The sequence below is a fragment of the Centropristis striata genome, chromosome 7, assembly GCF_030273125.1.
Source record: "Centropristis striata isolate RG_2023a ecotype Rhode Island chromosome 7, C.striata_1.0, whole genome shotgun sequence".
Lineage (NCBI taxonomy): Eukaryota > Metazoa > Chordata > Actinopteri > Perciformes > Serranidae > Centropristis > Centropristis striata.
The window spans coordinates 7,776,927-7,794,210 of NC_081523.1; the positions used below are offsets into that span (position 1 = coordinate 7,776,927).

Sequence of the window (17,284 nt, forward strand, 5' to 3'; positions counted from 1 at the left end):
AGTCAGCAGACAATGAATCAATTCATAATTTATAACACACAGAGAAATGCTGATAATGTGTTATGTAAACAAAAAAACAGGCCCAAATCTCTCACTGACTCCAAGGACACCAACAAGATCTCCAACCTAAATGACAGAATAAACTGTTAATACCATCCATAACAACACATATGAGCATTAAAACTCACAGTATTGCGGCTTGTTCTTAAAATAGCAAAAATGTGACTTTATACTACAAAACCACTGACCTAAGTTTGGGGCAAAAACACTTCCTGGTAAGGGTTAGGGTTAGTTTAAACAGTAAAAAAATGTGCATAAATGTCGGAAAATGAACTAGTTACGAGGGTGATGCGAGCCACAGAAGTAACGTAAGTGATAGTATGTATTTTTGTTGTGGTTTGATGAACGAGGAGAACAATCAGACAGGTGGCCATTCAATACACATTTAGTCCTCACAACGTCAGATTCAGTTCTGGCATGCTTCAGAATGAAAAGGTTACAGAGACTGAAACTTCTTATATACTTGTCGTGACACGGTGCCAGTTATTCTGGGACATTAACTTTGTGCTTACATGGTAAAGTTGTCAACATGTAATACATGGGGACATGTGTGGTCAACTTATATGGTCAGCCTGTCAATATCTCACTCAAGTATGCATGTATTAGGAACAAATGGACCTGCACTTATATAGCGCTTTCACCCGTTCACACACAAATTCATACTGGTGGCAGAGGTTACCCTAAATGGTGCCACCTGCCACCATTGGGAATTCATTCACACACTGATGAACGCAGCATCGGGAGCAATTTGGGGTTCAGTATCTTGCTCAAGGATACTTCGACATGTAGGCTGCTGTTGGTGGTTCAGGGATCGAACCACCAACCCTCCGTTCGGTGGGCAACCCGCTCTACCAACTCAGCCACAGCCGCCCAAACAAGACTTGTGTTCGCCACTGACCACTTAAGTATAAGTTTATGCTGAGCTTATAAATACATGCTGTGCAGAAATACAAAGAAATGCATCCTAACAGTAAGTGTTTTGTGAACAGAAGTGACAAAACAAAGAAGAAGTTAAAATGCAAACATCAGCGGCAAAATCAAAGGGAAGTGAAATCATCAAAATGAGCTTCTATAACTATCTATAACTGTCACATTTCTGCTTGACAAAGCATTAAATGTCTTTATATTGTGATATCAATAGAAGCCTGACATTCTCCACTCTGCATCCTACAGGCTGTTAAAAGCCTTTGGACATAAAGAACATTCCTTCAGCATGCATTGTACCACTCACAAACCTAACAGTGGCATTTCAAAGCTATCCTGTAAATACCCACATATAGCACAACATACACAAAGAATGACATATATGACTGAGCAAACACCGCTTATATTCCAGCTCAATGCACATGACCGGGGTACTCGATACTTCATATTTGTCCCAACTGATACAATGCTGCTTCCTCGTGTTTGTGCATTTCTTTTTGCCGGATAGATTTTCACACAAATCCTCTTAAGTACCTGAGGAGGATGACACATTCAGCGTTTTAAACAAAAAAAGGATGCCTCCTAAGATGTTGTTAACACCTGTGCTAAAGTCTGCCTGTGAGCTAAGCAACACCAAGACACATGGGGCATGTACTGTAGCAGCTACCCTCATTTATTTTCTCTCCAGTCATGTGTAGATAAGATAAAGCCTTATTCACTCTGTTAAGCAAAAATGCTTGGCTGCACTACTGGCAGCCCGCACGGTACAAAACCCCAAAGTAGGGCATTCCGAATTTCTGCTCCTCTGTGGCCTGAAGAGTGCATCTGGACACCCCCACACACTCATGCTTGGCGGATGCCTGCATTATTTTCAGCTTATGATACTTGAATTATGCATTTTACATGGTTTCACATGTGAAAATTGCCCATGTCTGTGACATGTGGAGGCGGGCAAAAAGCTGGATTTGAGCCATTCTGCAAAACCTCACGGGTAGACTTGACTCCCAATGCCTTCCGTGGAACATTTCATAGTGAGTTGTTGCAGCACTGAGGGCAACTTGGTTTGCTGCCAACTATACAATAGAGTTGTGAGGAATGTGCCATTTTTGCCCCCTAATCCCGTGGCGCTTTGCCACCACACGACAATTAATCCTCTGTAGTGGCATTTAAGCATACCTAACTCCATTTCTGCAATCTTTAAGTGCAACTAAGAAGAAAAAGCATTGTCATTTTGGCAACTAAGTTGATTGGTTGGACGTAGGAGTGCTGCCTACATGTACAGTTAGTCATGAAGGAAGTATCCATCCTTTACCTAAAGGGACACTTCACCAATTGTACATGCCATAGAGTATTTAATAGTCATGAGGAGTACTACACAGACTGTGAAAAACACTTTAATATCATTTTATGTGGCTCTGCAGGTGCTTTGTCAAGTGGGAGACATTTTTTTTTAAAGGTAATAACAGGACGGCGGAGTATTTCAACACTTACAAATTTATAACGGAGAAAGCCTGTAATACAAACTTATTGGTTTTGAAGGACAGGGGCATTAATAATCCTTCCTCCCCGCCTGGTGATCTCTTTGCAGTTGTTGTAGCTTTTGCAAATTTAATAGTAATGCAATACTAAACCTCAAGTGTAATCTTAAGCAATGCCACAATTTCAAATATTCCATCACAAGTAAGAATAAGCAAACCAAATCATGCCTCAAAAATATTAAAAGCACTTAAAAGAAAAAAGTAAAAATGCCACTTACAGTATGCAGGCAAAATGCCAGTGTTAAATATTTCTTACTGAAGAGAAAGCAGCATTTAATGTTAACAAGGAGCTAATGTGAACTTTTAGCTTCACTTTAAACCTCTAAAGTCCAGGAGATTTTGGTTCAAATTGTCAACTTCCTCTGCAGTTGTTTCTGTCTCTGTTTTGCATCTTTCAGTCTGTCCTTACATCACATGCATGGCTCCTTTTTCTCCACACAAACTTGGCTATCAGTCAGATTTTTCATTTTATTTTAATTAACAAAGTATAAAGCTGCTAGGAACCCAAAATACAAACAAAAGACACAGGTGTCTATGGAAATGTACCTTTTTTTTATTTTTATTTTTTTTTTACCATTTATACACACAAAAACAACAGAAAAAAAATAAAATAATAAAACTACAAAACAGTCTATTTGCATATAAATTAATAATAGTAATATTTTTCCATTGTAGAAAGAAAATTCACATTTTAAAAATGGTCTAGAAACATAAATGGCACACTGTGAAAACTCCTATGATTGCACTTTCAACTGGCTTTCTCAGCTTGTCTACATATCATATATAAATAAAGTTATTACTGTAAATATAACATTTGTATTTTCAATAAATAGATGGACTCAAGAGGATATATATGTATTATAAGGTGATCTTTAACAGTGCGTCATATTCTATGAGCTGATGATACAGTTTGCATGTGAAATAAAACGAACTAGCTGTTGAAGTTGAGCAAAAATAACAATATTTGGCTATAAAATACATACAATTGAGATATTTGTACTGCAATTGTACTTTCATGTTATGCTTATACTTGTATCTACTATTTGAGCAAATTTGCTTCATCCAGTCAATCTTCTGCCAATGTAGAAAGCCATAACAGTTTGTAAATGTTGGGCACAAGATATTCTTGGCTGATTTCCCACTGAGTGAGGGTTGGAGCAGCTGGAGGTCAGTGCATCACTCAAGGCTCGATGGTAATTTGATGTCAGTTGTTGAAAGAGAGAACTCTTTACTTCCACTTTCGCTTCCAATTGTTCGCCAGTCGAGCGGGGATTCGATCTGACAGCCCTCTGATGGCAAGCTCATTCTCTCGCTGTCAGGACATCACCAGCCCCTCTGTCTTCTCCAATGGACAATAACACTCTCCCATGAATGTGCACATACAGATCTATACGGACCCTTGTAGAACTTGATAATGTAATAAATTCCCGATAATGTAATAACCCCGATAATGTAATAAAAATCTGCACCTGAGTCCATTGAAAAAGTAATAAAAGCTGATAATGTAATAACTTCCCGATAATGTAATAAAGTGAATTTCCCAATAATGTAATATACTTATTGCATTAATGCTAAAAAGTGTAACATTAATGGGATGTTATTACATTATCAGGTTAGCCTTCATTTCGCAAGTCCTGATAATGTAATAAAAATCTGCACTTGAGTCCATTGAAAATTTAATAAAACCTGATAATGTAATAACTTCCCGATAATGTAATAAAGTGCATTTCCCAATAATGTAATACACTTTTTACCAATAATGTAATAAAGTATAACGTTAATGGAACGTTTTTGAACAAACCAAAGATGGCGGAAAAACCCCAATTAGCTCGGATTAGCCCAAGGGTTCCAGTGATACATCCTTTGTGAAAAACGGATGAACGGGTCAAAAGTTAACAAACATTCAACTTTGACCTTGAAGCTCTTGAGCTAGAGTTGCCTACACAGTATCACCACTTGAACCCAAGTAATGGGTGGTCTGCTGTTCAATTATTACAATATTGGGGAATTATTACATTATCAGGACTTGCAAAATGAAGGCTAACCTGATAATGTAATAACCTCCCATTAATGTTACACTTTTTTTTTTTTTACCAATAATGTAATAAAGTATATTACATTATTTGGAAATTCACTTTATTACATTATCAGGAATGTATTACATTATCAGGTTCTACAGGGTGGTCTGCTGTTAAATTATTACAATATGGGGGAATTATTACATTATCAGGACTTGTGGAATGAAGGCTAACCTGATACCTCCCATTAATGTTACACTTTTTATCAATAATGTAATAAAGTATTTCCCAACATTATTGGGACATTATTGGGAAATGCACTTTATTACATTATCGGGAAGTTATTACATTATCAGGTTTTATTACATTTTCAATGGACTCAAGTGCAGATTTTTATTACATTATCGGGAATTTATTACATTATCAGGTTCTACAACCCTCTTTTTCCAAACACACAGTCGCCTGGTTCTAGTTTTCCTTCTGTCTGCCGACCTCCGGTTCCCTGACTTATTCATGAGCCATCTGCTTGGGCGAGTGCTGTGTCAGATGTGTGTCAAACAGGACCTTATCTGTCCCCCCTGTTCGTCTTCTAATTGTGTCCTCGTCTGCATGCTGAAGCCGCCACTGAAGCACTCCGTGGTTCGCCAAGGGACTCCGGCTCCACTCTCTGGTCCATCATGTCCTAAATAACCTGTTTGATCTGATGTGTGCATCTTTATTTAAGATCATAGCATCTGGTTCATGAATCTTGTAAGGGCAACCACAAATCTGTCTTTGTGTGTAGGTCTGTGTGTTGTCTTTGTGTGTGTGTATTCTTTTTGGGAAGAAGGGTTGAAGAGGACTCGTGTTTCCATTGAGATACAATAATAATAATAATAATAATAATAATACATTTTATTTGTAAAGCACTTTTCATACATAAATCTCAAACAATCAAAAAAAAACAAAAGACTCAGAAAACAGACACATTAAAATCAGCAGTAGATAAAAAAAGACACAGGTAATAAAGTACATTATTAAGAGATTAAGGTGCAGAGACAAAACTAAAAACATCTAGGGACAACCTAAAAAAAAATACTGGTACACTAATACAGGCAACTTTTTCGGTAACACTTTACAATAACCATCATGTATAAATGGTAAACAGATTTATTAATGTTTAATCATCATTTATAAACCGTATATAGGCCATTTAGAATGGTAAATACACAATTTATTAATGTTTAACTAACTAAATAATTTATAAATGGCAAATAGATGGTATATTAATGTAAGTTTATAGTTACTTTACCATTAACAAACAATTAAATTATAATTAATAGTTTATAAATAGTTTTAGTTGCACTCATGTTAACATTTTAACACCATATTAAGTATGTTAATGATTTTGAAATGATTCATATACCTTTAAGAAATTGGTTGAAAACATTTAACGATTCAATATGTATAGCACTTTGTAAATGGTTAATAACTGGTTTATAAACCATCTAAGAACATTATTTAGTTGGTTATTGTAAAGTGTTACCACTTTTTCTATAGTTTTCTTGTGATTCTGGTCATTCACCAAAGTATGGATTCATACGCCAAAAGGAAGTGAAGATAGACAGAAATCAAGGTCGGAAAAAGTAGTAAAACCGGAAAATGTTAAGAAATATGACTTGACCTTGGAGTAAGAATAAGTGTGTTGTAAAAGAAGAAATGTGGCTCTCTTGAAGACTGTGACAGGGTAAATGTGGTGGCCATAAAAGGGACAATGGTGCCTTCTGATCGCAACCTTTCCCATGTGAATTTCCCCTACCAGCCAATCACTCTGCAATTTCAATGATGCTCTTGAAAGTGAAGACCATTTCTTCTCTTTAATAAAACTTTTTCACAGGCTTATGAGGGGAAAAGAGGGTTCAAAGCAAACATAAATGGAATATTCTCCTGGTCTGCCATGACAGTGTAACTGTAGGCTACTCTGTAATTCTCGCCCTTCAAAAGTACTTTATCAAAAACTTTACTTGAGTTAAAAGTAGAAGAACTGATTCTGAATGTGCTCAAAAAAGTTTAAGTAGACAAAAGGATTCGGTAACACTTAATAACCACCATTTATAAATGGCAAACCATATTTATAAACCATATATAGGCCATTTAGAATGGTAAATACACCATTTATTAATGTTTAACTAACTACATCATCTATAAATGACAAATAGATGTTTTTTTTAATGTAAGTTTATAGTTACTTTACCATTAACAAACCAATAACTTATAATCAATAGTTTATCAATGGTTTTAGTTGCACTCATTTTAACATTTTTAACACCATATCAAGTATGTTAATGATTTTTAAATGATTCATATACCTTTAAGAAATTGGTTGAAAACATCTAAAGATTAAATATGTATAGCACTTTGTAAATGGTTAATAATTGGTTTATAAACCATCTATAAACATTAATTAGTTGGTTATTGTAAAGTGTTACCAAGGATTCATTTACAGAAAGAAGAATTCAAGTATTTAGTGTTTTGTCAAACCACATTAGAGCCAAGTGAAGGAGTTGAAAACATGAATTTATGTTCAGTTTCCTCCATTGTTCACTGTCTTTGTGTCAGTTTGTACAATGGATGAAGACCCAGGAGAAGTGTCTCACTGATCCCACTTATCTGGGTAAAACCCTGGTGAAGAAATATTCAGCATAATTTGTCATGGGCCATTCATAGTCATCAAGGGTGGACCTGAACTTTTGATAAATTTGCTGACATTTTGGCTGAGTGTGATTAAGGATAGCATTTGCATGAATAATTACCTGTTTTATGCACAATTTCAAAGGATTCATCATGGCGAGAGAGCCAGGTTGACCGCATGTCATATTTGTTGTTTCATGAAAAATGGCAGTGAGCACCAGAAGGGAGAGCAGAAGGAAGCAGAACAGTCAGCCATTGATGGCGGGTGTTTGTGCTGGATTTGTTGATTTGTGTTTTCTCTCTCAGACAAAACTGTATTATGATAATTAATACAAAAAAAAGCGGTGGAGTCCCAGTCATCTGCCTGTCGAAGTGAGGTGTAAATGCTTAACTTGGCAAAGTAAGAATAAGAATTCTGAGTCAACAAAATGTCCTTTCAACTCTTTACTTTGTAATTATTTTCAGGATTCACAAGTCCAAGGGAGTTGAAATGAATCAGGCAGCCAAGTGATTATTTAGCCAGGGTTTATTCAAACATGTGTGGACAGAATCACAGATTGATTCGATTAGAATTTCCTTTATTAGTCCCACAATGGGGACATTTTCAGTGTAACAGCAGCAAAAAGTCTACAGCAAGAATAGAAAGAAGTATCAATAAAATAACAATGAATAGAAAGAAATATACAAGCATTGACAATTTAGACAAGAAGATATATACAAAAAGTATTAACCCCCTTAACAATAATATAAAACAGAAATTTTGCACAGATGTTTATGCACATTAAAATGCAGGCAAAAGGGTTTCCAACTGCATACCGCTGAGTGTGTAAGTCCACATGTGGTGTCTGGGTGTGCGTGCGTGTGTGTGTGCGTGTGTGTGTGTGTGTGTGTGTGTGTGTGTGTGTGTGTGTGTGTGTGTGTGTGTGTGTGTGTGTGTATACTGGCCTGTGACTTGAGACTCCCCCATACTCTGAGAGCACAACAACAACAACAACAACGACAAACACAACCTCATTATGGAGACTGCCAGGTGTTTTGGGCTCTGACTTCCTTAAAGCTTCCTTAAAGCACTTGTGCACACTCACACACACATACTTTCCTATATTACCAACAGTGGACCGTTATGCTGGACTGAGAAGTGAGGACTTCTGTTTTTGGTCATTTTGAAATAACAAAAAAATGATGAAGTGCACTGTTGGAAAAATTGTTATCAGCATACAAACACACACACACACACACACACACACAAAAAGCCTGTTACTATCCGAGGGGGAGGAGGTAGTACAGTGTATAAAATAAGTCTGTCAAAGTTAATATTAAATGATTATAGTAATGGAAAATACATGAAAAAACATCTGACAAGAGCACAGTTCCAAAAAGAACATAAAAAAGGTCTTTCTACATTAAAAAAAATCTTAGAAATATATAATCCTCACATTTGTGTTTTCGCTCAGTTCACAAAGTTCTTCTTCTGAGAGTAATAAAGGTTGCATAAATCCGTGCACAACAAAGTCATTTATAACTGCTTTGGCTGTGCCAGAATTGGGCTTCATACCACTGTCACATCCTATACAGTTACTCCAATTTATTCCTTTGAACATGATATAAAAACAATTTATGTATGCATGGATGAATTCACACAAGATACATGACCTTAGCGAGCGGATCATGGCTATAATAAATGCAGGCCCGCCTCTGAGCAACACAATAATGTATGATTTCAGAAAGAGGCCAGGAGGTCCCTCTGGAGAACTACTGTGATTCATCTCTGACAGAGACATCACTTCCACTCTGGGCCAAGGGGATAAGACTGTCATGTTAGCCGTCCCTGCCCAATCCCCAGCCCTTCAAAGTAAAGCCACCGTGATGAATCGGAGGACCTCTGAATGTGCTGTCCCGGCATGCCCTCTGTTGTGTTCATCGTGGGTTTTTAGGCATGGGGAAGGGTTTAAACGTGTGTTGTATTTTGACTAAAACAAAAGGAGTGCTGAGACTTTGTTCAGAGAAACAAACATGCCAGGGACACATGCAAATGAGCGAGGAGTCTGGCTAAGTGATGCACTCATACAATAAGTAAACAAAGCTGCCTGTGCCCACTCATACACTCCTGTGGGCATTTTTTGTTTTCTGTTTTGTGACCGAATAGTGTCCTCTAGCTGCTTTTAGAGAACTGATACCAGTACACTGTAAACAAAACAAACAATAGCTACTCAATAAAATTGAGGCAACAGTTTGCACGCAATATTATTTATTAAATCTCACTACGTTACAAGTTGAGTTAATAACTTAACAGGAAGTGCCTAAAAAATTATTATTTTTTGTTATTTTGTGTCTTTTTTCAGTCTTTTTGTGTCTTTTTTGGTCATTTTGTGTTTCTTTTTTTTGTCTTTTTGTGTCTTTTTTCAGTCTTTTTGTGTGATTTTGTTTCTTCTTGTGTTTTCTATTTTGTTGGATTAATTCAAAATTCTCCTGATTTAGAATTACATACACACAAAGATTATATTTAATGGGATCAAAATAAGCAGATTCTATCTCAAACATTTTTATATTAAAGTTACTTAAACAACTGCCTCAAAATCAAGGACGTATTTATATTTAATACATTTTATCAAATATATTTGTAAGTATAAGTATATATAGTATATATAAGTAAAATGAAATGACTACAGAATAATTTAACATAAACAGTGTAGTCTTCGTCTGGAGTTTTGCACTTGGCTGACGTTTATTTTACTTTCATGCACATTTTTTTACCCCTAAGTAGGTAATCTTTCTTTTTTAGACCAAAGGACAAAACTCTTCAGAAATCCATGCTAATGCAATCCTTTTAGGTGAGTTGTGAAGGAAGGACAGAGCAGGTGTTATCGCAGGTCTTTCAGATTGTCACGCCCGAAGCTGAAAAGTAAAATCTTCACCTTCAGGATCCAAGCGAGGGACACCGAGAGGCCAATATCCAATTTTTGGGAGAAGACCAACATCGGCCCAATTTAGTGTCCTAACCGGAGTGTCCTCAGCAGCATCACACGATTTCGGAGAATTGGTTTTGACAGACAATTCAATTAGCTGTATCACCACAGAATACTGGTTGCCCCTGATTCCTTAACCTGCCATATAATGTCAAGCTCCTTTTGTAAATAGGAGGGCTTGTCTTGGAGGAGAGGGCGTGTTTGATGTACTTTAGTCAAAGCTGAAGAGGCTACAGTGTCAGTCGGGTGGAAACAAAGAGGCTTGTCTGCTCTTAAACAGAGTGATGATTGCTACTGTACAGTAATATAGCTCTCAGAAGAGAGGCCAGCGGCAGGGTCTGAAACAGGAAGGCAGTGCTCGGAGCCATGTTTTGACACAGCAGATAGGAGAAGATTAAGTGTTGAAACCAAAGCTGGCAGAAGACGATAAGGAATGGATTTTTTTTTTCTACCCAGAACCTTGTTGCTGTATTTTAAGATATTTAAGTTTGTGTCGACAACAGTTAAACATTAGTTCCTTTTTGTGTCATCTTTGCAACAGTACAGATTTCGACTAAGATTGTCGGCAGATCACTGGTGTGCCACACGAGTAAATACACACTCTGAATTGTATGTATTCTGATTTTATTTAGGCTTTCCACTGCGTCCCAACCTTTAACCCCATAAGAACCCACAGTGGCACCCGTGTAACAAACACTTTAAGTCTTCTATAATCTCCCATATTTAGCTTTATGCTTCACCTTAACTCATTAAATCCCTCAGCAACACATACTTGACACCCTGGTGTGGTGGTCATGTGACTCTGACAGGAAGTGACTTCTCCAAAATATGTGTGTGACTGGAAACAGAAAGGTGAAAAAGTAGCTAATTTTAAAAAGCATATTTTATGTTACGAGGCTAAGTTTAAACCGATTTAACAATTCTAATCCAATAATAGGCCGTCCTGTGTTGCATTTAACTTGTTCTGACCATATTTCTTGAACAAATTAAAGTCACAATTTTGATATATGTTATGGAGATGCTAAATAAAAGGGCAAATTTGTGTCTCTGTGAGCAGAAAATGTGTCTAGTTTTTTTCTATTTTAAAACAAAAAAATAGCATAAACATAAATACCATAAACGCCCAATGTAACGTATATGCCACATCACAGATCTTTGACATTTAGGGGTAGTATTTCTTTTTTAAAACATCAGAAATGTGTTCTATGTGGTCCACTTATAGAACACATCCTTCAAGAATAACTGGGTCTGGGTTCTTATGGGTTAAGGAATCAGGGTTGTACTGCCAAGGGAACTTGTTGGTCTTTGGTGTGGGAAAAAGTCTTTATTTTACTGAAATGTACTGACATCTGTGTTGGTGTTTTCTTCTCTCACCCCTTAAAATGTCCCCACATTCACAAAAATGCAGGATATTAGTCTTGAAATTCTTGTAATCTTGTGTTCTGTCCAGTAATCAGGGAAACCTCTTCTTATTAGGCTAATACTATCACACCTTTGTGTTCGTCAATTAAAAAACCCAAATGATCGACCATATTTTGCCAAGTTAGAGATGTGGCAGAGTTGCACAGAAAGGCGCAGTGAAATCTGTTCTGCACTCGCTGAAAGGCTCAATAACTGGCACACAATCATGGGGACATGGGGATTATTCTCACAGGCACAGAATTATTTTCACAGGCACAGTAGCCTAATTGTAGTTCTGGATGTGTGGATTAGCCTTAAGGTACAGAAATCCATCAAATGGTGGCTACACATCGAACAGCGTCTGTGTGGACACCAGCACCGTCTGCTGTGACCCTCCAATACGCAGCTCCAGTTACATTTCTCATGCGTCACACGCTGTAGCTCCCATGTGGTCACAGACCGTGTCTCAGCCCTCATTTAATAGACCTGATGAAAGAGTGACATATTGCAAAAGAAAATATCTGAAAGCCATGAGTCACAGATATATTTTGCAACATCTGGTCATGCAATCAGCGTCATGCAGATGAGAAGATGCTGTTAGTGAGAAAAAAATAATTGGGATGGAGTTGATGGCATTGTGGGGCTTACGCTGTCATTCAACAGATGCTAACAAAGACGAGACATATTATGCCGAGAGCTGAGAAAACCAAGCTTTGACATGCAACGCGTGGGCGGAAATAGCCTGTTAATGAATAGACAGCAGAGGGGGGAAAAATGAAGACGGTAGAGGAGATACACGAAGCGTGCTATGCGATAAAATATGGCTATTGTTAGGCAGTGCTGAGGGAAAAGTGCTGCGATGCAGAAAGAGTGGAAAGTCTTGACAGCTTTCCGGTGGCAGTCTGACGGCTGAGCAGGGAGATTGGAAGGAAAGTGCAGCAGAGGGCTGCTGTCAGGCCACACCAGAGCTCCGTTTAACAAGGTCCAGAGATGAGCTGCACCACAACACATTGCAGGGGAATGAGAAGAGGGAGAGTGGGGATGGAGGGAGGGCTGAGTAAGGCTCATGCATTTTCCAGAGCCTCGCTACCTGTCATGCCTGCAAGCCTGGGATTCCTCACATGTGCATGGGAGCAGAGATTGGAAATCCTGAAGAGGGTTCAGAGATTTGGAAGAGTAGCTGCCATTATATGCTGCTACTAGACATGCCTGTGACACTTTGACACCATCATCTCTACATGAAGGAATGTGTGAGCCCCAATAGATGCACCTTTCTTTTTTTTTTTTTTTACCTACAGCAGTGTAATGTCAGAAGTGATCACTCATGTTCAGTAATCCTGTCCTTTTCACTTACCGTGGCACTATGTAACAAGTTGATCCATCGCAGAGGACAAGCAGAAATAATTAATGCGAGCAAATGCGGAATACGCCTTATTTTATACATGGATGCCTTCAGGGCAAACACATACAAAGATCCTTACAAGACTCGCCCTGAGTGCTGCCACACCTCTTGTATATCTCATCTTCATGCTGCACTTCGAAAAAAATGCTTCAGTCATGGCAGCGCAGAGGAAACTGTAGCGGTGCCTCTGTAGACCTCTCTCCACCTTGGCCCCGGGCATCAATCTCTTACCCTGGCATGTACGCTTATCTCCCAGCGTCAGGCTAAATGTCAACCTCAGGAACGCTGAAACACCATTAGTTATGTCCGCCCTATTAGAGCAAGCTAATTCCACATAAAAGCCACCCACCCAATTTTAAATGAGTCTGCCGTCACAGGACTCTCTTCAGCTGTTTAGGTCCTCACGTCAGCACAGGCAGCAGGGAGGAGATGTGTCCCCAGATCCAAATAACATCAAATTCATGCTGAATCACTGTTGTGCAGAGGATTCCCTATTATGTAGTAATGTGCTGAACGTTGTACACAATGTTTTTGGTTTTGGTCGGTTATGTGATTTCATGATCTGTGCAGTGTCATTGGCTTGCATTGTGCATATTGAATATTGCTTATACAGTACATTCTTAAAGGGACAATTCAACCCTCTTTACATTGGCTGCATTGGTATTTATCACTTGTTGATGTGTGGATATATCCACTCTGTATTCTGAAGTTAATACGTTATGTTTTTTATTCATGTTTTACACTGTGTCACAACCTTCATGGAAGCAGTTTGCATATTGTGTTTGTGTGAGTTGTTGAGTATTGGACATAATGGCAGGATAGATGTCTGCCTTCTCTTCAGTATAATTGAACTAGCAGGCACTAGGTTTGTTGTGCTCAAAGTGCCAAAAAAAAATACATTTGAAAAAATTCAACCATGATGTCTCTTCCCAGGAATCATGACCCTGTTATTCAAGATAATTCACAGACCTTGTTGTGAGCAGTTTCATGCAGGGACTATTTTCTTTCTGTATGGTGTTTTCAGTCATCCATTTCAGATTTCTCAAATGATGTTGTCAAGGGTTTTTGTACATTACTTCTTGAGCTGAATTTGTGTATTTCTAGTTATTTCTGCGACTATCTTGGAATCTTGACTTAGTAGATTATTTACTTACCACCGTTGTTGTTGTTTTTTGTCTCTGTAGGGGGGCGACTCCTGTTTCTGGTGATGTGGCTGAACCTTGTGCCTCAAACTGACAGCTGCCCTGCCAAGTGTGTATGCTACAGTGAGCCCAGGCCCACTGTGGCCTGCCAACAACAAGGACTGTTTTCCATTCCTACTGAGATCCCCGTGCGGAGCCAGCGGATATTCCTCCAGAGCAACAAGCTAACGGTGGTGAGGTCCACCAGCTTCAGCTCTTGCCACAATCTCACCGTCCTCTGGCTCTACTCCAACAACATCAGCTACATCGAGGCTGGGGCCTTCTACGGCTTGGAAAGACTCGAGGAACTGGACATTGGAGACAACAGCAACCTCCGCACCATCAACCCTACAGCCTTCAGGGGCTTAACTAAGCTGCACACCCTCCACCTGCACAGGTGTGGCCTGTCAGAGCTCCCAGTTGGGGTTTTCCGAGGAATGTTCTCCCTACAGTACCTTTACCTGCAGGACAATAACATTCTAACCCTGCATGACGACACCTTTCTAGACCTTGCCAACCTCACCTATCTCTATCTGCACAATAACAAGATCAAGATAGTAACAGACAACATGTTTCGAGGCTTAATCAATCTGGACCGGCTGCTGCTACACCAGAACCGGGTTATCTACGTCCAACCAAGGGCTTTTAGTGATCTCGGTAAGCTGAAGTCCTTGTTCTTGTTCTTCAACAATCTCACAGTCTTGACGGGGGAGACGATGGACGCGCTGGTGTCTCTCCAGTACTTGCGTTTGAACGGGAACCAGTGGATCTGTGACTGCCGGGCGAGGACCTTGTGGGAGTGGTTCAAACGCTTCAAAGGATCCAGCTCTGAGTTGGAGTGCAATGTTCCTGAGTTCCTGGCGGGAAAGGACCTGAAACGACTGAAGAGTGAAGACTTGGAGGGGTGTGTGGAAACACCTCAAATCCAGACCAATCTCTTCAGCTCCAAGGGGCAGTCCGGGAAATTCTCGTCCACCGAAAATCCTCTTGGAGAAACCATTCCCAGGTGTTGCCTCGGAGATAACGACAAGTCCTCCATTCTGTCTGGCAAGCGAAGCCAAATCACTAACAACCCGCAAAAGGAAAAGGAGAACATGTCTAAGACTAAATATAAGGAGCCGGAACGAACGAAAAACGAGACCCAGAACAAGCAGAACGATGGACCACTTGGAACCTTGTCCAACACCCTGGATAAAGGTTTGGAAAATCTAAGCCCTGACCTTACAGACAATCTGGAATCATCTACAGCGTCAAACAAAAAGAAAAAGAAGTGTTCCAAAAAGCCCAAATCAGACGCCCACTGCATCAAAGGACGGGCTTCTACCTTGCAAGTGCTGCGCTTTCTCTTCATTCCCATGATCTGGATATCTCTAGCCATGTCTTAGGACTCCTGATCTCACTCTGAACACAGGACTCAAGATTGTTGATGCTCATGACAATGATAACAGAAGATGCAGTGACATCTACAAAACAGACAGTGACTGAAAAGCGAGGAGTCACGTTGTCCCAACGTGGGCGAGGACAAACGATGATGAAGACATTAGAGTACATTTAACAAAAATGGATGCCTTTACAGAACACTACAGATCTAATGTATATAATGAATTGGTGCCCAAAATTGTTTGTTCTCTATGTACTTAACTGTACCGTGTCTAAGCTACACTTCGGAGACTCCTCCCTTTTTCCCTCTCAAAAGCTTTTACTGCTTAGACAGACCACCGGAAGACAAAAAAAAAAAAAGACAAAAACAAAAAACAAATACAGGAAAAATCCGAGGCAGAGCGCACACAAAGAATGTTGGGTCCGTTGAAGATAAACGATCTCCCCCCCATTATTTATTCAAAGTGATGCATTTGTTGGGTAATGTTATGTTTTTTTATGTTTATAAAAATCAAATGTTTTACCTCCCCTGATTTACGTTCTATTTTCATGACAGAAAGGGTTTATGGGTAGCATTTACCAAAAGAATGCTGTCAGTTTGTTAATGGAGATTGCAATGGAACCATAGATATGCATTTTATTTTACTTGTGTACAAGTATGAATATATTATGAATAAAAGTTCTTATTTCGTAGATCTTTTGATATCGTGTGGTATTTTCCTGCATGACAGAGCACATAGACATCAGCTTCTTAAATGCGAGGATTTATTTATTTTTCTACTATTTTGTTAGGGCAAGATCAAGATAATTCAAGGAAGTGGGTCATTGCAAAACCTTGATAGGCTCTTTTAAAATTATTTTATTGACAAAAGAATAACAAAAATATAGAATAATCGGTAACACTTTACTTGAAGGTATCGTCATAATAGTGACATGATACTGTCATAACTGTGACATGACACAGTCATGAACGTGCCATAAACATTATGTCAGTGCCATAAACATTTATGACTGCTGTCATTAAGTGTCATTCGGTTTTTGTCATGACAACTTGACATTAAATTTGTTTGGGATGTCCTTATTATGACAACTTGAAATTACTCAAAATGACATTACCAGAAAATGTCTTTGTCATGGCAACTTGACATTAACAAAATATGCATCTATTTTTGTGTTTATGTCAAGTTGCCATGACAAAGACATTTTCTGGTAATGTCACTTTGATTAATGTGAAGTTGTCATAATCAAGAGAATGTCATGTTGTCATGACAAAAAACGAATGACACTTAATGACAGCAGTCATAAACGTTTATGACATTGACTTAATGTTTATGACATGTTCATGACTGTGTCATGTCACAGTTATGACAGTATCATGTCACTATTATGACGATACCTTCAAGTAAAGTGTTACCGAATAATCATGTGTGCAGGCTTAAAACCTCAAGAAAAAAAGTAAAGACTTTAACTGGACTTCTTGTATTTAATACTTGCACTCCATTGTATGTGTACTGTTAATTAGGTGAGGAAAAGCTGCATTGGAAAGGACTCTATTCTAAGATCGTGTCAGCAAAATTTGCTCTAAATGAGGAGCAAAATGCATTTGAATGTACAAAATGCATTTGAATTTAGCAAATAACAGCAGCTCATATTATGTCTCACTAACCACATTGAGAGCCAAACAACATTCCTCCTCCCAAACAGATGGTGGGCCTACTGTGGCGTGTTCATTGTTTTTTGGGAT

The 17,284-nt window shown here is 38.6% G+C and overlaps 1 protein-coding gene across 1 annotated transcript in view; it reads left to right on the plus strand.

Moving 5' to 3' along the window:
- rtn4r (reticulon 4 receptor) overlaps nt 1-16,233 on the plus strand; it is a 69,166-nt gene extending 52,933 nt beyond the window's left edge. The window contains exon 2 of the mRNA XM_059337540.1: nt 14,164-16,233. Coding sequence (XP_059193523.1) covers nt 14,164-15,545 — 1,382 coding nt within the window. The 3' untranslated portion in view covers nt 15,546-16,233. The remainder of the gene's footprint in view (nt 1-14,163) is intronic.
- The last annotated feature ends 1,051 nt before the right edge of the window (nt 16,234-17,284 follow it).